Source organism: Pteropus medius, unplaced genomic scaffold (assembly GCF_902729225.1).
Source record: "Pteropus medius unplaced genomic scaffold, Ma_sr-lr_union100, whole genome shotgun sequence".
Lineage (NCBI taxonomy): Eukaryota > Metazoa > Chordata > Mammalia > Chiroptera > Pteropodidae > Pteropus > Pteropus medius.
The window spans coordinates 1280859-1304119 of NW_024342542.1; the positions used below are offsets into that span (position 1 = coordinate 1280859).

The 23261-nt window shown below is 48.2% G+C and overlaps 2 protein-coding genes and 1 long non-coding RNA gene across 4 annotated transcripts in view; 2 read left to right on the forward strand and 1 right to left on the reverse strand.

Annotated features, from left to right (window-relative positions):
* On the forward strand, window positions 1-10457 carry CDK16 (cyclin dependent kinase 16). 2 transcript variants are annotated; one of them, XM_039866410.1, is made up of 16 exons: window positions 1-426; window positions 5150-5357; window positions 5945-6078; window positions 6175-6300; window positions 6402-6458; window positions 6555-6669; window positions 7338-7432; window positions 7531-7593; window positions 7842-7965; window positions 8164-8284; window positions 8398-8495; window positions 8579-8684; window positions 8766-8808; window positions 8920-9010; window positions 10040-10117; window positions 10203-10457. In XM_039866410.1, the coding sequence occupies exons 2-16, from the start codon at window positions 5156-5158 to the stop codon at window positions 10238-10240; spliced, it is 1491 nt and encodes a 496-aa protein (XP_039722344.1). In that variant the 5' UTR covers window positions 1-426; window positions 5150-5155; the 3' UTR covers window positions 10241-10457. The 2 variants fall into 2 exon arrangements, with proteins under 2 accessions (XP_039722344.1, XP_039722345.1); XM_039866411.1 differs by lacking the exon at window positions 1-426 and adding an exon at window positions 449-864.
* On the reverse strand, window positions 8163-14492 carry LOC120605515 (uncharacterized). The gene is made up of 3 exons (XR_005653647.1): window positions 14402-14492; window positions 8879-9103; window positions 8163-8519 (listed from the first exon to the last, which is right to left on the reverse strand). It is a non-coding gene; the product is annotated as an uncharacterized LOC120605515 (long non-coding RNA).
* The window catches only part of USP11 (ubiquitin specific peptidase 11), a 15167-nt gene continuing 6305 nt past the window's right edge, over window positions 14400-23261 (forward strand). Inside the window, 7 exon segments of the mRNA XM_039866409.1 lie at window positions 14400-14693; window positions 21204-21313; window positions 21479-21609; window positions 21897-22014; window positions 22410-22555; window positions 22677-22738; window positions 22862-22961. Coding sequence (XP_039722343.1) covers window positions 14548-14693; window positions 21204-21313; window positions 21479-21609; window positions 21897-22014; window positions 22410-22555; window positions 22677-22738; window positions 22862-22961 — 813 coding nt within the window. The 5' untranslated portion in view covers window positions 14400-14547.

A 23261-nucleotide genomic window follows, 5' to 3' on the forward strand; every position in this document is an offset into this window, starting at 1 on the left:
AGATCGGCTGGGCGGGGCTAGACTCTCCCCTGCCTAAGGTGATAAAGGCCAATGATTCTCCAGGCTGCCTCTCCTAGAAAAGTCATCTTCTCACGAACCTTTAAAATTTCTGCCTCCCGAGGCAACCTTAAAGGACTAGGGCTGACTGCCTCATCTTTTTCTCCCTTGCAAAAGTCCCGTTTGCCACCATGGGGATGTACCAAGTGAGACCAAGTAGGGGGAGCGAATGGTGACTGGTACGCTGGGCTTACTGGCTGCTGCCCACTTCAGCGCTAGCACACTTCTGTAAGATCGGAACTGAGTACTAAACAACCTCTACACTTCCCCCTGGCGCCATTCCAGGGCTGGCGCCACATTCCCTGGTGGGCACGCAATGGCCGCGCCCCCTCCAGCGGCGGACGGGTCTTTTGGTACGTGCAGTCCGAGGTGAGTCCCCTCCTTAGCACTTCACCCTGTCCAGCGCGTGCGTGCGCATGCGTGGAGCGCGGCGCGCGCAGCGGTTGGGTGGTTGGCTGGTCGGCCCTGGGATCCGCCGCGTCTCCCCAGGCAGTCAGCTCTGAGCCGCGAGCCGCCGTGAGCTCTCGGATTCGAGCCGGCGCCGACGAGCCCGGGGGCATCGCCCGCAGCGGCCAAGCTCATGGCCGACTGAGCGGGACGCCGCCTCCGCCTCAGCCGCCGCCGCCGCCGCCTCCCCCTCCTCAGCCGGCGGCGGCCCGGGCCCAGCAGCCATGGCCGAAGACTACTGGGACGGGCCCCTGCGGCGAACAGGAGGAGAAGGAGGTCGCGCGGCCTCAGCCCAGGCCGCCGCCCCAGGCGCCTCCGCGCCGACCCCGCGGCGCTGAGGTTGCTCGCGCGCCCCCGCCGGTGAGCGCGTCCCCGAGACGTGGGGTGGGGGCTGCCCTTCCTCCTACAGAACCAACCCGGACTCCCGGCCTTGCCCAGGGCTCTGGGCTGCCCCGCTGGCTTGGGTCTCCTCCCCCCAGCGAATTGCCCAGAATGCACCGAGACAGGGGGTCATTCAGTGCCTCCCTGACCTTGGCCCCGCCCTGGGTCGGGTCTCGGAGCTAAGAGTGGGAAGTACTGTGGGTTGTAATTGGGAGCGGGGTGATCGAAGAACCAGAGGGAATGGAAATGGGTAGCAGAGTGGTGAAAGAGTTGAGGTTTGCTAATGGGGGCCTGAGCTATGGAGGAGTCGGAGCATGTGGTATAAGTCTTAGCGCTGTGTAGGTTTGGGGCCCAGTGTGTGCTCATGCGGGGGCGGTGGAGGGACCCTAGCGTGTATAATAGGGGAGAGGATGTCAGAAGTGCTGAGATATGCAAATGGAGTTGTAGCTGTAGAAGAGTCCTCAGTGTGTTAATGAGGGATAAGGTGGTAGACGTACCAAAAGGCGTGCTAATAGGGTCAAGGCTCTGAGGCTCTGTGTGTGGTGATGAGGGCCAGGATGGTGTTAATACGTATATTTGTTCATGAGGGATTGCAGTGTGTGAGGGTCCAGAGTGTGCTCATGGAGGGCAGGGTAGTGGAAGAACTCGAGCGTTGAGAGTGTTAATGGGGAAATAAGGCTGTAGAGGGTATTTGCATGTGGTAATTAAAGTCCGGATAATATGAGGCCCAGTCTATGTTAATGGGGGCAGCGTGGTGGAAGACCTGAACCTGTGCTAATGACTATCAGAGTTGGGATGTGGCTATATGGACGTGGGGGGCAATAAGGGGAGTGGCTTAGCACTGTAAGAAGTTCAGTGTATTCAGGATCAAGATGGTGCAAGATTAATGTGTGTCCATGAGGAAAGGGCATGTGAGGTTCTAGAATATACTAAGGAGTAGGGTGATTGATGAAGTTCTAGTAACTGCTAATGTGAGTTGAGAGCCATGGAGGTGCTTGTGCTTAAATGTGTGCCAGTGGGGGGAGAGTCAGAGCAGTATGAGATCTGGAATATGCTAATGGATACCAGAACATTGTGAAGACTGTGTGCTTGTGTCCACAGGGGACTGAGATGTGTTGAGGTTTGAGGGAGTGCTAATGGGCGGTAGAACTGTGGAGGGTTTCTAGTATGCAATAAGGAGGATCAGGGCTGTGAAGGAATCCAAGTGTGAACCAACAAGGGTTATATTATAGCTGTGGAGAAGTTGAAACAGAGAAATAAGGGACAGGAACGTGTGAAGGTCTGGGTGTGCTAAAGTGGATTACAACCGTGGATGGCTGAAGTGTGTGCTAATAGGGGTTTGGGCTGAATGAAGACCTCTGTGTGCTAATGAGGGTCAGACCATCATAGAACAGTGTGTTTGTCTCTGGAGATAAGGCTGAGTAAGGGTTCAGGGTATGCTAATGGGGAGGCACTGTTTGAGGCCCAGTGCGGGCTAATAGAGGTCAGGGCGAAGTGAAGGTCCAGCTTGTGCTGATGGGAGGTGGCGGGGGCAGGATAGTGGGAGGACCAGATTATGTGTTAATGATAGTCATAGCTGTGGAGGGGTCTGAGTGTGGGCGAAAACAGTCAGGTCAGGGATCTGCAAGGTTCACTTTGTGTTAATGGGATTTAGGGCAGTGTGAACGTCTAGTGAATGCTAATGTGGGTCAGCTATAGAGGGTCCCAAGTGCATGTTAATAGGGGTCAGAATCATGTAGAGGGAACTGTGTTTGTGGAGGGTGAGTGCTGTGGAGAAGCTAACAGGCAGCTGGGCCTGGGAGGGGACCAAGAATGTGGTGATAAGAGTCAACTTAGAAGGTTCTGTGCTCTGGTGGGGCTTTGTGTGCTGATGGGAATTAGAGATAAAGAAAAATTGCAGGTGCCGATAGCAGTTAAAATGCAGAGAGGCCTTCAGTCCAGTGTATACTGAAGGAACAAGACACTGAGGGTTCATTGTGTGCTTATAGGGGTCTGGACAGGATAAGGATGGTATGTTCTTCTGGGAGTTAGTAGAGTATGATGACCTCGTTGGTTAGCGTGAGGTGGTGAGTGTCCTCAGTTATATAAGAGTATTCAAGTTTTACTACATGTTTAATGTTCAAGTGTCTCTGTTCACAACGGCCCACCCAGGGACCCCTGCTGGGGGTGCTGCATGAGTCAAAGATTTTGTACCCATTTTCCTAAAATCTCCAAAAAACTGAACTCTGGAATATGTCCAGTCCTTGGAGTTTCTAGTTAGAGGTCATGGACCCTTGGCTTCTTCTGGCTCCCTCCCCACTGTCCATCCAGCTCTACTTACAGTCTTCCCCCAACCAACTCCCCCATTCCCTGTCACAACAAATTGAGTATCCATGCCATATTGACACAAGAGTCTTTGGGGGCTGGTCATGCTTCACCTTCCTCAGCCTCAGGTCCAGTGTTCAGCCTCTTGGGTCAGGATTTTGTTGTTATCCTGGGTTCTCTGGATGAACCTCATCCTCTTTATTGAGGTCTTTCTATTAGGCTGGCCCTTCTACCCCTCCTGAGGGTGGTGAAGTCAGGGAGACAGAAGTGGGGTATGGGGGACTGCTGGGCTAAGCACCTGATTTCTGGGTAACAGATGACCCACTTTTCTCCTTGAATCTAGCCCCAGCCTCATCCTCAACTTCCTATCTAGCTTCACTTCCCTTGGGCCCAGGGCCATCTTAGGCCATGCTGTGAGTCCAGATGGTTCCTGGGCCAGTTCTTTCCCCCTCCTTGCCGGCCCAGAGCCCAGGAGGAAGCAGAAGAAGGCCAGCCTAAGCCTTTCGGTGGCCCCGTTCCCTCCAGCAACCCCATCTAGGTAGGTCATCTTCCTGCTGATGCCAATGTCACTGGGCCACCTTGTCTGGGATTGTTCATGAGTAGCAGGGACTCACCCTGGTAAAGGTTGATCCTAGGCCTTCAGCCCCCTGATTCATTTATTTCTGCCATAAGCATTTTTTGAGCAACTACTCTGTCAGTCACTATTCCAGGTCCTCAGGATATAGCTGTGACCTAAACAGACAAATCTACCCTGGCAGAGCTGATCTTCTAGTTACGGTGGTGAGGAGACAGACAGTAAGGAATAAAGAAATCAATAAGTAGATGGTGTCATTTCTGAGGAGGTGATGAGTGCTGGGGGATAATTGGCAAGGTGAGGGAGCTCTGGATGGTTGAGATTTTAAATAAGGTAATTTGTGGAGGGTTATCCATGGGAAAAGGTAGTATTTGAACAGGGGCCTGAAAGGGGGTAAGGGAGTGAGCTGTTTTTGGAATCTGGAGGAAGGGTATTCCAGGTACTGGGAACAGCCACTGCAAAGGCCCTGAGGTAGAACTGCTACGTATGGTTGCAGAACAGCAACTAGCAATGACTGAGGGGGAGGTGAGGCCAGAGGTAGTAGGGTTGAATGGGGTAAGACTTTGTGGGCAATACTGAGGACTGGGAGGTTTATTTTGGGTGATAAGAGAGATGTAGTGCATTCTCAAAGGAGAAATGTGATCTGGATTGTAAAAATCTGGGTGGGACCTATGGGTCCCAACTCGATTGAACCTTTCAGCAGTCCTCAGGACAGCTGGTGTGCACTGAGATCCCCCCCCACAACCCCAACCAGTGGTTGAGTCTGGGCAGGACCTCGCCCCTGTACCCTTTACTTCGGCAGACCAGTGGAATAGTCCACTAGTCACCATGACGATGGTTGCTGAGGGGAGGTGGGAGGGCCTTGTGGCCACAGGGAGCAGTCTGCCTTGGGAGTAGGGGGTGATGTGGGGCTGGTGCCAGCGGAATGTGGCATTCTATGGGCGTGCCCGGGGCCATGTCAGTGGTCCCAAGGTCATGGGCGAGCCCCCCGCCCCACCCATGGCCAGATCTATCACTTCCGCTGCACCTGAGAACGCCTGCTGTAGAGCCCTCTGCTCCCACACTGAGGCTGCCTCCATAGAGACCAACAGTCCACCGGTTGGGCCCTTGTCCTCAGCCAGCCACCCACGCCTCAGTACCCAGGTGGGCTACTTGGGAGCAGGGTGCCCAGGGGCTGGCCATAGGTGGGCAGGCACCGGCAAGGGTTCCCATCCATGCCAGGTTTCCAGAAATCTTGAGTGGTTCCAGGGCTCCAACAGTGGTTGGGTAGGCATTGACACAGTTCATGTCTACGTGCCTCACTAGGTTGTCATGGGTTTTAGCGGGCCCATGGTGGTCAGACAGATGTTAATGTGGGACCTATTCCCATCCATACCCTCTGCTCAGGTTGCCATGGATCGGATGAAGAAGATCAAACGGCAGCTGTCAATGACACTCCGAGGGGGCCGAGGTGTAGACAAGACCAATGGTGCCCCTGAACAGATAGGCCTGGATGAGAGTGGCGGTGGCGGCGGCAGTGACCTTGGAGAGGCCCCTACTCGTGCAGCCCCTGGAGAACCTCGCTCTGGACGGGGACCACTCAGCTCTGCACCAGGTAGATCTACTAACTACTCCCACCCCCAGACTGGTCCTCAAATGCTGCCTCCCAGTCTCAGTTTCTCTTAGACTTATGTTCTTTTCATTTTCCTTTCTCCATTTTCTTTCTCTTCCCTTCCATCTTCTCTCAACACGCTTTATCTGTCCACTTGTGCCCCTTCCATTGGCTTTGTGCCCAGGCCTTAGGGGGAAGAAGGGTGCTTTGCCTGCCAAAGCTGTCCTTAGTCTCCCTTTGCCCTTCTCATGCACTTTGTGATGGCCCCCTCAGGCTTGGTGCCTGCCTGCCCGGGGCCTGCTTTCCCAGGGCCTTTGGCTACCTCTCCCTGCCCCCTGGGCCAGCCGCAGTCTCAGCTCACCCCTGGAACCAGGTTCTTCACTAGGTGACTATTTCCCCCTGTCCCATTCAACCTATCCTGACCTGTCTGAACCTCCCTGGGCCTTGCCACCCTTTCCCTGAGGGACTCCAGGCTGCTCTGGGGGTCCCTGCACATACCTGTATGATGAGGGAATATATTCCATGGGGGAGGGAGTGTCCTGGGGCTCCTGACTCTACCTGGCCTGCTCTCCCTCTGTCACCACCACCAGAGATTGTACACGAGGACTTGAAGATGGGGTCTGACGGGGAAAGTGACCAGGCTTCAGCCACATCCTCAGATGAGGTGCAGTCGCCAGTGAGGGTGCGCATGCGCAACCATCCCCCACGCAAGATCTCCACTGAGGTGCTTAACCCCTTGTCTGGGTTGTGGGGCTGGAAAAGAGTGTTGGACCTGGAGAGGTGGAGTTCGTGGTCCTATTTCTCCTGTCTTGCCTTCTAGGACATCAATAAGCGCCTATCACTACCAGCTGACATCCGGTTGCCCGAGGGCTACCTTGAGAAGCTGACCCTCAATAGCCCCATCTTCGATAAGCCCCTCAGCCGCCGCCTCCGTCGTGTCAGCTTGGTGAGCATCTTCTGTTCCTGTCTTCTCCTCTTAACCACCCTTCTCTCCCCGACTAGTCCCCACTCCTGAGCCTGTTTCAATTTGCCTCCTTCACCCCACAGTCCGAGATTGGCTTTGGGAAACTGGAGACATATATCAAGCTGGACAAGCTGGGCGAGGTGAGGGAGAGCAAGAAGGACCATGATGGGAATGGGGTTAGTGGGAACTCCTTGCAGCCTTAAGCTCCTCTCCTGTCACTCTTACTCACTCCCCAGGGTACCTATGCCACCGTCTACAAAGGCAAAAGCAAGCTCACAGACAACCTTGTGGCACTCAAGGAGATCAGACTGGAACACGAAGAGGGGGCACCCTGTACGGCCATCCGGGAAGGTACAGACATCCCGGAAGATTTGCCCCAGGCTTCCCGAGCACTCCCCATGGTGCACACACACATCCCATAGTGAGATCAGAGGCTGGGGGTTATGAGACTTCCTTCCTGACACTCTGGGCTTCGTGAAAAAGTGCTCATAACCCACATATCTAGGTAATAATCAAGATAACCAGTAATCTGTTCCTGTTTGGAGAAGAGGCAGATGAATTGGAAAAGAAGGTACCTGCTTTGGTTCTGAGAGCCCCCCTGAAAGTGCTCACCAATTTACTTGATACAGCAGAGTCAGAACATCACATGCAGTGAATTCAAATTGTATAGAAATCGAGTGTCAATTTCACATGAAGCTCCAGGCCTGTGTATTAAGGGTTAGAGCAAGGACTCTTTCCAGAAACCAAAAATGGGTTGTGAAAATCTAGTGTCACATAATCCTGATGCTGCAGTCCCAGGTTCTTGTTCCATATACTTCTCTGAGCCTTCGTTTCCACATCTGGGACATGGGGACACACCTTCCTGTCATTGGGTGGGTTAGAGCCTGTGGCTGTGAGGTACCACCCCAAACTGCACAGGGAAAGAAGGAAACCTTGGGCTCGTCCCTGTCTAGTGCTTGTCTTTATTCTGAGGATGGGGCTGTGACTCCTTCCCCATCCCACCCCCATGCTTCCTGCAGTGTCCCTGCTCAAGGACCTCAAACATGCCAACATCGTCACGCTACATGACATTATCCACACTGAGAAGTCCCTCACTCTTGTCTTTGAGTACCTGGTAAGGTTATGTGGCAGTGGGTCCTGGGGGGAGGTGGGAAGATAGCCAGGAGCCACAGGACATGACCCTCATTCTTCTATCTGCTTTTCTCTCCTCAGGACAAAGACCTGAAGCAGTACCTGGATGACTGTGGGAACATCATCAACATGCATAATGTGAAAGTGGGTGTGGGGCAGGATGCAGGGGCACAAGGGGGACTCTACTCACCCACTTCATCACACAAATTTCCTAGAAATGATTTTCCTGTTTGGCTTTTTTTCTGGGAGCCCTGGGAGGGCACTGGAACCCTGTCCTCTTTTGTGAGACAAGTCTCTGTGCTCAGTGTCTGTGTTGGGGATGGGGAGCAGTGCCTGCTGGGGTTAGGCTGCTGGATACTCACTGACCTCTGCTTGCCATTTTGGGTCCCTAGCTGTTCCTGTTCCAGCTGCTCCGTGGTCTGGCCTACTGCCATCGGCAGAAGGTGCTACACCGTGACCTCAAGCCCCAGAACTTGCTCATCAATGAGAGAGGAGAGCTTAAGCTGGCTGATTTTGGTACCCCCAGTCTCCCCCTTCTTCCCAGTAATCCCCCAGCCTTAATCTCCCAGCCTTTCCCTTCCCCATGACCACCTAGTCTCAGTCCCCTTCAGCCTTTCCAGGCTTTGCTTAGGACGCCCTCAGTCCCAACTGTATTCTCCCCTAGACTGTCCAGGACCACTTCAATTCCAGCTGCCCCTTCTTTCCACTTACCAGGCCTGGCTCGGGCCAAGTCAATTCCAACAAAGACCTACTCCAATGAGGTGGTGACACTATGGTACCGGCCCCCTGACATCCTGCTTGGGTCTACAGACTACTCCACCCAGATTGACATGTGGTGAGGACAGGTGGAAGTGTGGCAGAGGCTATGTGGTAAAGGGGGTGGCTTGATAACAATGGGCAATCAGCCAACTGCCTTCTCTATTTATTTACTGTGCCCTCCCTGCCCAGGGGTGTGGGCTGCATCTTCTATGAGATGGCCACGGGCCGGCCCCTCTTCCCAGGCTCCACAGTGGAGGAACAGCTACACTTCATCTTCCGCATCTTGGGTGAGGAGGCACGAACCCCAGGAGCTGTGGGGACATTGAAGGAGGCCCAGTGAGATGCTTAGGGTAATGCCTCTTCCTGCCAGGAACCCCAACTGAGGAGACATGGCCGGGCATCCTGTCCAACGAAGAATTCAAGACATACAACTACCCCAAGTACCGCTCTGAGACCCTTTTGAGCCATGCACCCCGGTGAGGCTGGTGGGTAGGTGGGTGTTAGGGGCAAGAGTGCCCAAGCTCAATTTAAAGCGGGTTTCCTTGTCCTTGCGGTAGACTTGACAGCGATGGGGCTGACCTCCTTACCAAGCTGCTGCAGGTGAGACCACTTTCCTGGGCCAGCCTTGGGGGCTAGGGGATTCCAGGGGTGGGGAAGAAGAGAGACTTACTCTGTGAAAATGTCAATACTCCGTGTCCTCCGCCCCCCTAGTTTGAAGGTCGCAATCGGATCTCCGCAGAGGACTCCATGAAACACCCATTCTTCCTCGGTCTGGGGGAGCGGATCCACAAACTTCCTGACAGTGAGTGAAGCTGGGAAATGGACCAGCTGGTAGAGGACTGTGGGGACTGCTGCGGACAGCTGGGCAGGTTGTGTAGGGCTCTGGCTATGCCACCTGTAAGGGGGCACACCCTTGTTCACACATGTGATGTGTTATTATAAAAAAGTTATGTAGGTTTTCAGTTCTTTTTACCTTTCATGGAAATTTTCAAATATACATAAAAAATACAATATCACTTTACTTTTTTTTTAAGTAAACATTTCCTTGTAAAGTATATACTGAGAAATGCACAGATCATAACTGTACTGCATGAGTTTTCACAAACTAAACACACACCCGTGTAACTGGCATACAGGTCAAGAAACGGGACTTGAGAAGCTTCCCCAAAGCACCTTCTCATTTCCTTCAGTTGTCCCACCCCCGCCACCAAGGGTTACCACTAGTTTGACTTATAACAGCCTAAATAAACTTTCCCTGTCCTTGTACTCTGCAGAAATTGAATCATACAGGGTGTTCTCTTTTTATATCTGACTTTGAAACTTATTAACTTGGACATTTTAAAATTAAATGTTTATATATTAGACCAAATAATGAGTTCTCAAGTACTCCAACAGGTCATCAACTCATGGCCAATCTGGTCTTATCTGTATCCCCACTGATTATTTTCAAATTCCAGACATACCATTTACCTATAAATAATTTCAGCATGTATCTATAGAATATTTTTTAAACATAACATCTAAAAAAGATTTGGCACACTTCACGTATCTCCCCACTGAACTAATCTAAATCATATCCTAAACACCATCCATCAAAATGCAATACCATTATTACACTTGATGAAATTAATAAGGATTTGGTGTCATATAATTGCTCATATTTCATTTTTCCTAGTTGTAGCTGGTTTATATGTGGGATTATTTGGTGGATAAAGGTCAAGCCTCTCAAAGAAAGGCAGCTTTTTCTAATTCCCCCAATAGGGCCATATGGTGAGTGGTCCTGGATGGCCCCATGGGTCATTCCCTACTTCTGTCTCTCTTCCACCCACAGCTACTTCCATATTTGCACTAAAGGAGATCCAGCTACAAAAGGAGGCCAGCCTTCGCTCTTCGTCAATGCCTGACTCAGGTAGATGCGGCCCTTACCCTCTTCCTTGCCCCATCCACCTACCTGCTTGTCCACCAACAGCCATCCGCTTTGCTTTTGCCCACAGGCAGGCCAGCTTTCCGTGTGGTGGACACCGAGTTCTAAGCCACAGACCCAGGCCCCAGCAGGCAGCAGCTGGAGGGATGCCACACCCCTCACAGGGCAGACCCCAACTGCATCCTCCCTGCTTGCTACCTGCCTGACTCATGCTCGCCTGCCCACATGTCCCCTGCTGCCTGTCCAAAAACACATGATCATTGGCCTGTCAACCCACCCATTGGCCTGTCTGCTGGGTGCTAACAAAGCTCTCAATGCTCCTTGCCTGGTCTGTTTGTCTCTCTCTGTCTCAGTAGTTGCCGGCGGACAGCATGGCCGTGCCAGCCTCCCACACTGAGGCCAGGCCTATACCCCTCCCCATCATACCCTCCCCCAGGACCACTACCCCATGGCCAGCCAGGGGTCTGGAGCTAGCCCAGGCTGGGGATCTCGACTCAGACAAGATGGGGATGCCTTGAGTCTGAGGTTTCCCCTGCTTGCTTTCCTGCCTGTCCCACCTGCCTCATGTTGTGTGGGCTTTTTTGTTGTTGTTCATTTCATTCATTGTTTTTTAATTATTTTAAATGAGGTTTTCATTTTTTAAATGCAATATCTCTATACAGACTGGCTGGGCCCCACCCCCTGCGTGTGGCCCTCCCACAGTATTTTGTGCAATGAAGCCCCGCTCCCAGCCTTTCCAAGGCAGGGACACAGCCCCTATTCAGAACCCTGACCATCACCAGACCCTGGGATCGGCTAAGGGAAAGCATGCCTCAACCACTCGCCTTCCTACCCCCCACCTGCCATCCCCAGCCGCAGGGGTACCTGGGGACTACTGGAGACTCTGGGAGATGGACAAGGTTGGGGCCCCAGTCTTTCCCTCTTACAGTCCCATAGCTGGGGCCTCCTTCCTTCTCAGGGTCTCCCTAGCCCAGCCCTCTTGCCCCCACCCCACTCGGTGCTGTTGAGTAGGGGCCCTGCCAGGAACTGACCAACTCAGTGAGGAGCCATAGTATGTCTATGTGCACAGGCAGGGACAGAGGGGCTGGCGGGGGGATGGGGTGTGTGTGCCCAGGAGTTATCCCCTAACCCCTGGGGAGGGTGAGGCAGGGCAGGGACAGTCTCTGGGCTCAGTCCCAGATGGGTGATTACCTTCCCTTCCTCCACTCTAAACCCTGGGTCCCTTAAATGGGGTGGGAGGGCAGGGGTGGGTGCCCTCCTGGTGGGGTTTGGGGGGTTGGTTCCTGAATGCACCATAATCACTGTATGAAATATTAAAAAGTCTAAAGAGAAAAATGTGATTGCAAATCCATACAAGGGTGAGGGTGGGCTTGACCCAGGGTGAGTACTCGTACCATGATGAATTCATACCTTGTCCCCATAGTCTAGGGGAGCACTGGGAGTGGGCCAGGGACATGTCACGGCTGTGAAAAAGGCATCTGTGGGGTTGCACACACAATGGTGGAACACTGAACTGAAGCAGAGCAGGCTGAATGGAGGATGGGCTAGGAAGCAGAGAGAGAGGTATTAGATTTACCCAAGAATATGAAGAAGTTAGCTATACGGTAGGGACAAGAAGGTGTAGAGAGGCTGTTCAAAATTCAGACACCTGGAAGGCCCCCAAAACCAGGAGGTGGGGAGATGAGGCAGCAAGGCGCAGTATGACCACCACATGTCTGACTGGGACACCATGAGGCAGGCCAGTTGGAGGGGGAACATGAGGATGGTTTTTGGACCACTGAGTGAGTAGGGGAATCTTATAATACATGGATTAAAATTAGTAGTGGGTCATCAATGGAACTGAAAGTTTGGATTATTGGTGTCTAGAAAGTAATGGAAACCGTGATATTGGTGAGACAACCCTGGGAGGGATGCAGTGGTTTTGTGAGAGGCCACGGGTCAATTGGCACAGCCTGGGACTTGACCTCAAGTGTGAGTATAGTCAAGGTTTTGATTCCCTTTGTCCTGAGACTTCTAGTCCCTGCCCCACCATTTTGGGCAAAGCCAAGAATAGACTTCGAGGCAGAAGAGGTGGAGCGGGCAAGACCATGTAAATGCTGTAGGTAAAATAGCAAGCCTAACTAAGTGGCTGGTTACAGAAGTCCATTGGCAGGGGCCCAAGGGTCTCTTATCATTCCACTATGTCCCTATAAGCACTTCAGTGACACCTCAGCTTGCAGCCTTATGGTTCCATGATGGTTGTTAACATCCTCAAAGACGGGAAAGCAAGCAGGGAAAATGGCACCCTCTCTCCCTGTTTCCTTGTAATAAACAGGACTGCAACTTACACGAGCTTCTCCACAGACTTCCTGTGCCATCCTTTGGCTAGAACAAGATGATATGGCTACCTCTGAGAGCAAAGGAGGCTGGGAAAGTGACCTTGCAAAGGGGGACAAGATTGCCAGGCCAGACTTAGGTCTAGAATTCACACAACTGCTGTGGGAAGTGATAAGAGATCATTGGTGTGGGTAAAAGTTGACCTCTGGAAGGTGGAGAGAACGAGTCCAGGCCTGAGGAGGGAGGCCTCCTGGATGGTAGGGAGGACAGGCTGTTCAGGTAAGTAGGGAGGTGGAGTCTGCAAAGGGGCAATGAGGAAAGTCAATTCAGACTCCAAGAGCTGGGCTTGAAGAGCAATGTGCCATGTGCCAAACCCAATTCAAATGCCACTATGGGGAGCCCCAGGTGAGAGGATTGCTCCCTTTCTCCCTCAGTTTACACAATTGAGCTGTGATGCCTCATCTGTGTCAGGTCTGGGCTGGGGGCTGGAATCAGTAATAAAGACAATCCCTGCCCTGCAGAAGTTAACTGAACATAGAGGTAAATTTTGAGATCATGGATGTGGGGGTGGGGGTGAAATTGTGCAGGGAGAGAGTATTCTGGACACTCCAGGCCTAGGGGCCTGTGTGCATGGGGCCTAGAGATGTGGAAAGGCAGGGTGGGATCCTGCCTCGTAACGGGTGGTGAAGTGAAAGAACTCACTGAAACAGACCCAGAATCATGAGCCTGTCTTGGGTAGTTTGTGGGATGTCAGGTGGGGATAGCCAATAGATAGGTAGGTGCAGGGGGGCAGAGGGAAATTACCAACAGATAGGGCTGGGAGCCCTAGCAGAGAAAAGATTGGCACAGCCTAGCGCAGTGGTTCTGACTCAGATAATCCTGCCCTGCCCCAAGGGACTTATGGCCATGTCTGGAGACATTTTTGTTTGTCCCAATTGGGTGGGGAGGGGGAGAGATGCTACTGGTACCTATAGTGGGCAGAGGCCAGGGATGCAGTGAAACAACCTACGATGTTTCCCACAACAGAGAAATGCCAACAGTGCCTAGGCGGCTGAGAAACCCTGACTTAGTACAATGGTTCTCAAACTTTTCGTCTCAGGATCCTTTTATACTTTTAAAGTTGAGGACATCCAGAAAGCTTTCGTTTATATCATGTAGCCTCTGGAAAATGCCACCTCACATGCAAGGGAGAATCACAATGAAAAAGTATTGTGAAAATAGTTTTGACTTTGTGAACCCCCTGAGAGGGCCTCCTGAACCGGTGGAAAGCCTAGGACCACAGTTTGAGAATCTCTGGCCTGGTGTTTACCGTCATAGCTCTGGAACTGGAATTCCTGAGTTCCAACCACAGTTTAGTCACTTACTAGCTGGTGCAAAATGACAACGTTTCTGCTCCTCAGCTTGCCTCATGCCCATGGGCTAGTGTTATTATCTGCTATTTTTTAAAAAAGCACTTAAACGGGGCTATTACTAGTTATCATTCCCGTGACTCCGACAAATGCAGAGGGCCTGGGGCTGACTTCCCTTCAACACATTTGTCGAGAGAATCTAGTTCAGGCAGGTAAGCGGCCCGCAGGCCTAGGTAGCACTCTGGAGGTGACCTTTTGCACTGGGTTTTGATGGACAAGAAAGGTAGTGCATTGAAGGAAGGGCATTCTACTCAGGCTAACAAGCCGTTCGCAGGGTAGTGATCCGTGATCCTCAGCAGAGCACCGACCGAGAAGACCCGGAACTTTGGTGTGCCCTTGAGCACGCCCCAGTATGTCTTCGTCCACCTCGAGACTTCTGCCTCCACCTTCCACACAACCGTTTGCCCGGACTCAACATGGCGTTAGAATCTCACAACGCACCTTTGTCTTTCTTAGCTCTCAACTGGAAGTTGTACCCCGCCTATTAGTTGCAGAGATCACCGCCCACCGCCCAATGCCCGCCTAACGCTTGGAGGCGTCCTACCGTGGGGTCCACTTCTAAGATGGTAGAAGCCCTCGGGCTGTTTGGGGGGCTCCACTTCCGTTTCCGGGGCCAGAATCCGGAAGTGGCAATTTAGGGGCCTCTTCCTATCTCCCACTGCGGGAGTTGTGAGGGGAGGGCGAGTAGCGATGGCGGCGGTCGCAGAGAATCTGCCGGCTGCGGCCGAGGACCAAGAGCCACAGTGCGAAGCGGTGCCGGGTCTGGAGAACCAGCGGCGCCAGATCGAGAATGGCGAAAGTGGGCGAGAGCGTCCACTGCGGGCTGGCGAAAGCTGGTGAGGCAGGGCTGTGAACAGAGCCTCGGCTGAGGGTACAGGGGGGTGTTGGCGATGGTGGGGGACGGAACGCCGAAGTCCGCAGGATAACTCCTGTAGAGGCAGGGGAGTGGCCTCGAGGATGGAGGACGACAAGGGCGGGGAAGTGCTTGTGAGTGGATCGTCTGGTCTGGGAAAGAGGCGGGGCCTGGATGGCGGCGCCGGATGCTTGAGAACAAGATGGGGTTTGTTGTGAAGAGACGGGGGGCGGAGCCTGAGAAGAAACGGCCGTAGGGTGGGCCCGGCCTGCGTGGTGGTACTGGAACCTGGGAGTGGAGGCGGTCACGGCGACGGAACCCGGCGGGGGTGGTGTGATTCATGGCGTCAGGTAAATTTCGGGGCGGGGGGCGGTTGGTTGGTCAGCGGTGCCTGAGAACAAGGCAAGGCGGTTACGTCAGGCTGAAGAGCGAAATCGGAAGCCGAATGGCTGTGGGCGGGGGGAGGGAGCCGGCGCCTGGGAACGAGGCTCGTGACGTGGGCCGAGGGGCATGTTCTGAGGCTGAGGAAAGACTGCAGCAGAGGGGAGGTGGTGCTAGTGAAGCAGAAAATGGCGCCTGCGATTGAGCAAAGTTTGTGACGCGGCGAGGTTTTTACCTCTGGCCGAGGCTTTCTTCACAGGACGGGAGAAAGTTCAGGTGATTGGCGCGGGAGGGGCCTTCGATGTTACATTTGTTTTCTGTTTTGTGCTGTTTCGTTTTTGTCAGGAAAAAAGAGCTATTTAAAAAAAATGTCAATGAGTATCTTGATAAATCGTCTTGTTATATCGATTTCATTGCTAACCAGTGCTTGTAATGTACTGTTTCTGTGTTCATTTTGTTTCTTGCTGAGTTGCTTCTCCTTTTTGAAATTGTGAAATACGTAAACTCTAAACAGATTATGGAAAACATTTACGTAGCCCAAATTAATGGACAGTCCATAAAAATAAACGGCCTGTGCTATTAAAAAATTTCAAGGTCGTGAAAGACAAAAGATGAAGTACTTTTCCAGATTTAAGGAATTAATGGGCTCTAACGAGTGATGATAACTAAATGCAACGTGCGATCCTGGATTGGATCCCGGAGCGGAAATAAATAAATAATTTAAAAATCAGGCTTTGTTTCTCATAAAATTAATTTTCTCTTTTACTGTAAAAGATGTTAATGGAAAAATAGATGAAATTTGATTAGGTCTGTAGATTAGATATTAGTACTGCTAATTTCTAGATTTTGATAATATTATTGTGGTTAGGAAAGAATATCTTTGAAAGAACATGCCGAAATATTTAGGGTTAAAGAACCATCGTGTAAGCAGCTTACTCCCAAATGGTTGGAAAAATAGAATATATAAAAATATTTGAAGAAATAATGATCGAGCAAATGGGTAAAATGTTCAATTTGGGGTATCTGGATGAAAGGCATACGAAAAGTCTTTGTATTATTTTTACAATTATTCTGAGTCTATTTTAAAGTAAAAAACTTAAAGAACAATAAAACAAAAATTTGTGAATTCACCACTCGGATTAAAATTCAGACCGTTACTTTAGGAAATCCTTCTGTGCCCCTCCCAGATGAAAAGCCCCCTCTCTGCTCCACAGGAAACTGTTATCCTGAATTTTTAACTTCGTTAATGTTTTTCCACCACTGTATGCATCCCCAAATAGTATTTGTGGTCTAAGCTTTCATTTCATGGAGGATATATATGAAATTATATTGGATGCATACTGTGTGTATCGATATCAGGTGGTACATGGTATTCACATGACGTCATTGGTGACGTTAGCCTTGATCATTTAGTGAAGGTTGTATCTGCTCGGTTTCTCCACTGTAAAGGTACTGTTTTCCTCTTTATATTCACAGTAATTCCTTTAAAAACATAATTTATGCCCATACCTCAGAACATTTTAACAGCTTCTCATGCAGTGTATATGGTAAAATTCTTATAATGATTTTTCAAGGCTTTATGATTGCGAGGCTTGTCCCCGGCTGATTTCTTCTCTGATCTCTCTTCTGATTACCCTCCCCCTCATTTTCTCCATCCGGCCATATTGGACTCTTGCTGTTCTCTAACGCCTCAAGCGGGCTCTCACCTGAGGGTCTTTACAGAGAAGTCTGTCCACCTTACAGAGTTTTTTAATCAAGGCACTGGTGAAATATATACTCCTGTTAAAAGGTTGAGATTCTCTAAATTTGGACTAGGAAACCAAGCTCTGTGTGTGTGTGTGTGTGTGTCTGTGTGTGTCTGTGTGGGTCTGTCTGTGTGTGTGTGTGTGTACACACATATATATGTATGTATATTCTATTACGCTATAGTTATCCAGCAAGGAAAAGTCTCAGTCCATCCTGAGAATAAACAATAACTGGAATATTTTTTATATCTCTTTTAGAGGCATTCAGGGTTTCCTTTTGGGGGTGTTGAAAATGTTTTGGAACTAGATGGAGGTTGTGGTTGCACGACATTGTGAATGTTCTAAACGCTGTTGAATTGTTTGCTTTTAAAATGGTTAATTTTATGCTATGTGAAAAAAAGTTATGTTCTGTCAATAAAAAAAATTTACCCCATCAATGTTGGTTCAGTATGAAAGCCAGTTATCTCCGCTGTTGTGGCTATCATGAAGCATTTTTCCTTGATTCCATTTTTTTGTGTTTATTTAGGTAAGAGCAAAGCATCTCAAGCTTCTTTAATTTGCCGTCTATTTTCTAGGTGTTTGCAGTGGTCTGGAAATTTGTGTTTATAAAGCATTTTGAAGTCACTGACTAACCCCCAAATCATATATTTCATATCAGTATTAATATTTGTACCTTCTATCTTTTGTCAGCTGGTAGGTCTGGGCAAGGGCAATTAAGTATTTTTTCCATCTGAACTTATTTAATTTCTAAGAGAAGCTTATATTTTAAGAGTAAATTCAAATCTATGATAGTATTCCTTGGCAAATTGTAGTTTTTGTTTTTGAGGGTGATTCATCTACAAACATAATTAGGAAAAGTAGAGGGAGTCTCTAGAAGGTCTGTGTAGGGTGTGAGTAGTTTCCTAACAGAAGTAAGCAAGCATGAGGTTCTTTGTTCAGGTAAAGGAAGAAAGGGTGGTTGGGTTCAGTGTTGAAGAATGGATACTGATGTGTAAAGGGAAAGCAATAACATTTCATTGAAGGTTAGGGACTAGCCTAGAGATGTTGCAGGATTTTTGTTACTGGAAAAAGCTGCACAGCACGGGGAACAATTAATTTAATGAAGACCCCAGAACTAAATCAACTGAAATTTTCACATTTGCTTGGTGATTGCTGCTGTACCTCTTACACGAGGTAGGAGATGCTTTGGCGACTGAATCTAATGAAAGACTGAAATAAACAGTAGACCTCTGACAATTCTCTGGTAATTGAGTTAGTATTCCTAGTGTTTGTTCAGACTTTTCATGAACCAAAAGGGAAAAGGGTTCGTGAATCTAGAGTCTTGGAGAGGGGACTCTTTTGGTAGACAGCTACTGTACCAGTCTTTGTTGCTTGAACACAAGTATGATTTTTATCTTGAAAAAATATGCAGTTATTGAAAAATATATTAGCATATCTAATTATATATATGTAACCATTATTCACCTAGGAAGATAAACTTTTGTTTTGTCATTTTTTTAATATTAAGTTTGAAAATAAACGCTTTTATAAAACAATTTAAGTTAATTAAAATTTGGAGAATTTTAGATAAACCTAATTATGCCTATTATTCCTTTTATAGAGCAAATCTTTTTTCAATCTCCCAGAGATAGTTTAAATATAAAAGACCATTTTAATAGTGTTGTTATTCTGAATTTGGAGCCTGAATTTTGGAAAGACAAATCAAGAATAGTTGTTAGAAAAGACAAGATGTAAGTTGAAGTAAAGACAAGAAATACTATAGTCGGTCAACTTTGTAAAAACAGTGATAAACTGCAAAGATTATTAGGAGCTTAACTTTTATTTTTAAAGCAAGGAATCTCTTTTTAAAATGAGTTAAGGTATTTTTTAAAATGAGTTAAGAGGATGTCAGAAAGCACCAAGAGTTAATAATTTGGTGACTAAAAAAGCATCTAATCTAGGCATAAATTAATGCAGTCATTTTACAGGAAAAGGCCCAAATTCTAATTTTTCTTCTTTGGTACATTATTCATTTAACAAATTACAGGAAAGGATTTGTTTATATGCCTTTATATGTATTTAGGCTCATGCAGATAGGTAAATAATAAATTTAGAACAATGTAGTATTACATTTGCCATCTGAACATGCTAACAACCTTTTAATAAACAAGTAGGAAATCATCTCTTTATATCCATATTTCTATATTTCTGTAATGTACTTTATATAGTTAACCAATTATGTAAATTATCATCTTAACCAAAATCAGTTTTCTTTCTCCAGACACAAGTGAAAACTAGAAGACAGAAATGTTGTTTAGTAATTTATTTCCATAAGCACATATTTCATAGCATTTTAACAAATTTGAAGAAGCGCAAATAAACATAAGTGACTTCAGCAAGATCCGTTGTATTTCTATATACTAGTAACAAGAACTTAGAAAATTAAAATGTAAAAGATACCCTTTACTACAGCATCCAAAAAAAAAAAATCAAATACCTAGGAGTAAATATAACAGTGTAGGTGTTTTGCAGTCAGGCAATGACAACTCTATTATGATTGCCATCTGGGCTGACAGATTGTTAGACATACCAATTTCAGAGAGGTTAAAAATGTTTCAGGTGTCTTTGAATTAAACATGGTAGTAACTTGTGAAAATTTGTGTAAAACTTCAATATTCTATGAAGCTTTTAGAAATTTAGGTTGTAGCCAGGTCTGGTGGTTTTGCTTACCCCTATAGTGTTTTTAATGTTAATTTTCCTTAAAAACCTGCTTTTAAAAAAAATTGAAAATTATATAATTGTATTAACCAATGTTACCCCAATAAGCTTAATAAAAAAGTTGAGCGGTGCCTTCTTTTGCATTAAAAGTCCTATTAACAATAAATTAGCTTAACTGAATAAATTAACCTCAGACTATCAGTGGCCATGAAAACCATGAAGGAGGTGTAAAGGGTTGTTGTTAGGATCTTTTAGATGAGTGATGGGAGGTCTTTGGCTCGAGCCACCCGGGTGGGGGCGGGGCTGCGTCCCTGACTTGAGTGAAGTGCAGGGTCTGTGGGGGATCAGTGCAGCCAAAAATACAAAAACAACCCCCACAGTTGTTTGCCTATCCACTTGACTTGTGATTATTCCAAGGTTTTTCTATTCCTCCACCTCCCACCATCTCTAATCCTTTTATTAACTATAAAGAAAGGAAAGTGGCCATTTTAGAGAATCCCTTTTATAGGGTTAAATTGCTAGAAAACCAATATAATAATCCAAATTTTAAAATCAGTTTTATAATTTTAAAAAAATGTTTATTCGAGGCTGTTAAATATTTGGGATTGCCTTTTTTGTTTGTCATAAATTCCATAGCAGGGCAGGTTTGTATGTGTGGGACAGGGATTGTGTATTTGTGTTTGTGAGCTTTTATTTCAAATACCTGGAATCAAACAGGAACGGCTAACATTCATTTAGCATTTAATATATGTCAAGTATTTTCTAGACTTGAGAATTTCTCTTGACATTTTACAAAGGCAGATTTCAACAGTCCTAAACATTTATCCTAGTAGTGCATATAAAAGTTCCTCCTTTAAAAGAGCTGGTCGAGCTGTACATTTAAAAAATGAATCAGATGGTAAATTTTATGTTGTATGTTTTTTACCACAATTTTTTAAAAAGTGAGCTAGTCACCATAAGTTCAGAAATGTCTTATAAAGCCAAAATAAATCCTAAGTGAAAAAATGGCAATATGCAGTCTTTGAAGGGAAACCTTTTGATTCTTTTAGCATTTTAAATTCTTTTCAGTTTCTGACTAGATTTTCAGAATTTAATAATCCATTTCTTTGCTGAAGATTTTTGCCTCCACTAATGTGTCCTTGTTAGAAACACTACACACTTAACAAGTGGCTAAAGCCTTATAACATTAGCCACAAATAATTGATATTTTGAGCCTAATATAACTGTGTTAGACCACAGACTAATACAAGTGAATTATTGGTTAGTCTATATTAAAACCTCATGTTTCCTTACACGGTGGGTGTGGGTTTTTTACCCTTTATTGAGCACATTTTCTGCTCTTAATCAAATCTTTTAGTGTCCTAAGAAGTTAGGTAATCTGTCTAAATCTAAGTTTCAGTGAATAAGTTTTGCTTCTAATTTATTTTTATATGATACTGAAATTGTGTGTGTGTGTGTGTGTGTGTGTGCGCGCGCGCGCGTGCGCTCGTGGAATTCAGGGAGGAATTTTTTTTAATTGAGGTATAATTGATATAACATTGTCAGTTTAGGTGTACATGAAACTCATCATCTTGACTTATAATGTGTTGATGCTTTTAGTCTAATAATCTTGAGAAGTGGTAAAATTAACCCCAAATAACCATGTGACACCCGTTACCTGTCTGGTCCAGGTTCCTTGTGGAGCAGCACTGGTACAAACAGTGGGAAGTGTACGTGCAGGGAGGAGACCAGGACTCCAGCACCTTCCCCGGCTGCATCAACAATGCTAAGCTTTTTGAAGGTACCACACCTCTGCCTCCCCACATCAGCCTAGCCCTGGAGTTCTTGTCCCTTCTGTCCCTACAAACGATCATAAGCCCCTTCTTTGTGCTAGGTCATTGGTAAGATGGCCAGATGACTCATTACTTTCCTTCTCTGATTCTTCTTCTGCCACCGCCCCCCACAGATCAGGTAAACTGGTGCCTCAAGAAGGGACTGGTAGAAGGTGAAGACTATGTGCTGCTCCCAGCAGCTGCTTGGCATTACCTGGTCAGCTGGTATGGTCTAGAGCATGGCCAACCACCCATTGAACGCAAGGTATAATGGGTGGGGAGAGTGCTCGGGAATACATTCTGTGGGGTGTAGGGTAGGAGGAAGGCCTCATAGGCCCAGGATGGGTCCAGACCCAAAGTATGTGTCTCCACATAGGCTGTGATCCATCGGTGTCTTCAGTCCTCTCCCCTCAGGTTATTATAAGCTATCTTGGTGTATCTCCTATTTGTGTTCACTTGTATGTGTGTTCCTCTGGTCTCAGAGGTCATTGTGCTGTGCCTGTGTGTATATGCTATGTGGGTACACCTCTGTGTACCCTTCTACCCTACCAGGTCGTGGAGCTACGCGGCTTCTGTAAGGTCGAAGTGTACCCAGTAGAACTGCTGCTTGTCCAGCACAGTGATATGGGCACACGTCACACTGCTGAATTCAGCCAAACAGATTCTATTGGTGAGTCTAAGAGTCACAAATGAGTTGGTGTTCCCAGCCCCGGGTCACAGCTCAGTTATCTCAGACTGCATGGGGTTCAGCTGTGGCAGACCGAGAAGGCACTGGGCAGACTTTGGAGGACTGAGAAGGCCTTGGTCAAGTTCAGTAGAGGCCCTGAGGAGTCCCCTAGTGTCTTGAGGGTATGTGAGCTGCATTCCAGTGGCTTAGTTGGTGTGGTGGAGGATATTTGCTGAAAGTCTCAAGTGGATCAGCCATTGGGAGATTTATTGGAGATACAAGGTATTGACTGGGTGGGTGTACAAGGTCTGTGGGGATGAGGTGAGGTCTGGTGCTGAGATGGGTCAATCATTCAGGGGCCTAGGACGACCTCAAATGTGTTCCTTCACCCTCCACAGACCTAGTTTCGTGCACTGCTCGAGAGCAGTTTCTGGTGAGCCCCCAGGAAGAGACACGGCTGTGGGTCGAGAAAGCACAGGGCTCTTTTGAAAGGTTGTGTAACACACGTGTCACAGTGTTTGACGCTGCTCTCAAGTCTGGGCAGGTAAGGGTGGGGAAGGCTTTTCTGCTCCCTAGCGGTGCCTACGGTGGGGGAGATGAGGACTGGGTGCCCATGAGCCCTCTATGAATTCCTTTTCTGCTTTTCTTTTTCTTCCTCCAACCAGTTGATCATCATGGAGACCCGAAGCAAGGATGGCACTTGGCCCAGTGCACAGACACATGCTGTGTAAGCCCTTGGGGTATCTGGTCCAGATTGGGGGGTCCCATAGTAGGCAGAATGACAGAGCCTGTGAGCACTTTTTACCTGCATGTAGTAAGCCCTTAGCTGATAGTTTCTTATCTACCCCAGGAATAGAGCGTCGAAGGAGGATGAGGACTTCCAGGGCCAGCCAGGCATCTGTGGTCTCACCAACCTGGGCAACACGTGCTTCATGAATTCGGCCCTGCAGGTGGGGCCATTAGGGCTATGTCTGGCATAGCCACAGAGGTGGGCTTCAAGCAGTGGAGATTAGAGACAGAGTTAAGGGGTCTGCAGGGCAAGGGGTTGGGTTGGAAGCTAAGGCCCCGCAAGTCTGACTTCACATGCCCATGTTCCTTCCTGAAACATCAATACCTTCTCTGCTGGCCCCCCACTTTTCCTCTTCTCCCTCTGGTCACCACATTCTTTCTTCTCCTGAAATACTACTCTCTTCTCTCTCCCGCTCCTGCGCCTTTCTTTCCCCTATCCCTTTGTGCCTTCTTTTTTTCCT

What these genes read in the sequence shown, in the direction of transcription:
- CDK16 (XM_039866410.1), top strand. Translation starts at nt 5,156, where the DNA reads ATGGATCGGATGAAGAAGATCAAACGGCAGCTGTCAATGACACTCCGA. An exon ending in GCCTCCGTCGTGTCAGCTTG is followed by an intron (nt 6,301 to 6,401) that starts GTGAGCATCTTC and finishes TTCACCCCACAG; the next exon opens with TCCGAGATTGGCTTTGGGAA. An exon ending in CTGTACGGCCATCCGGGAAG is followed by an intron (nt 6,670 to 7,337) that starts GTACAGACATCC and finishes TGCTTCCTGCAG; the next exon opens with TGTCCCTGCTCAAGGACCTC.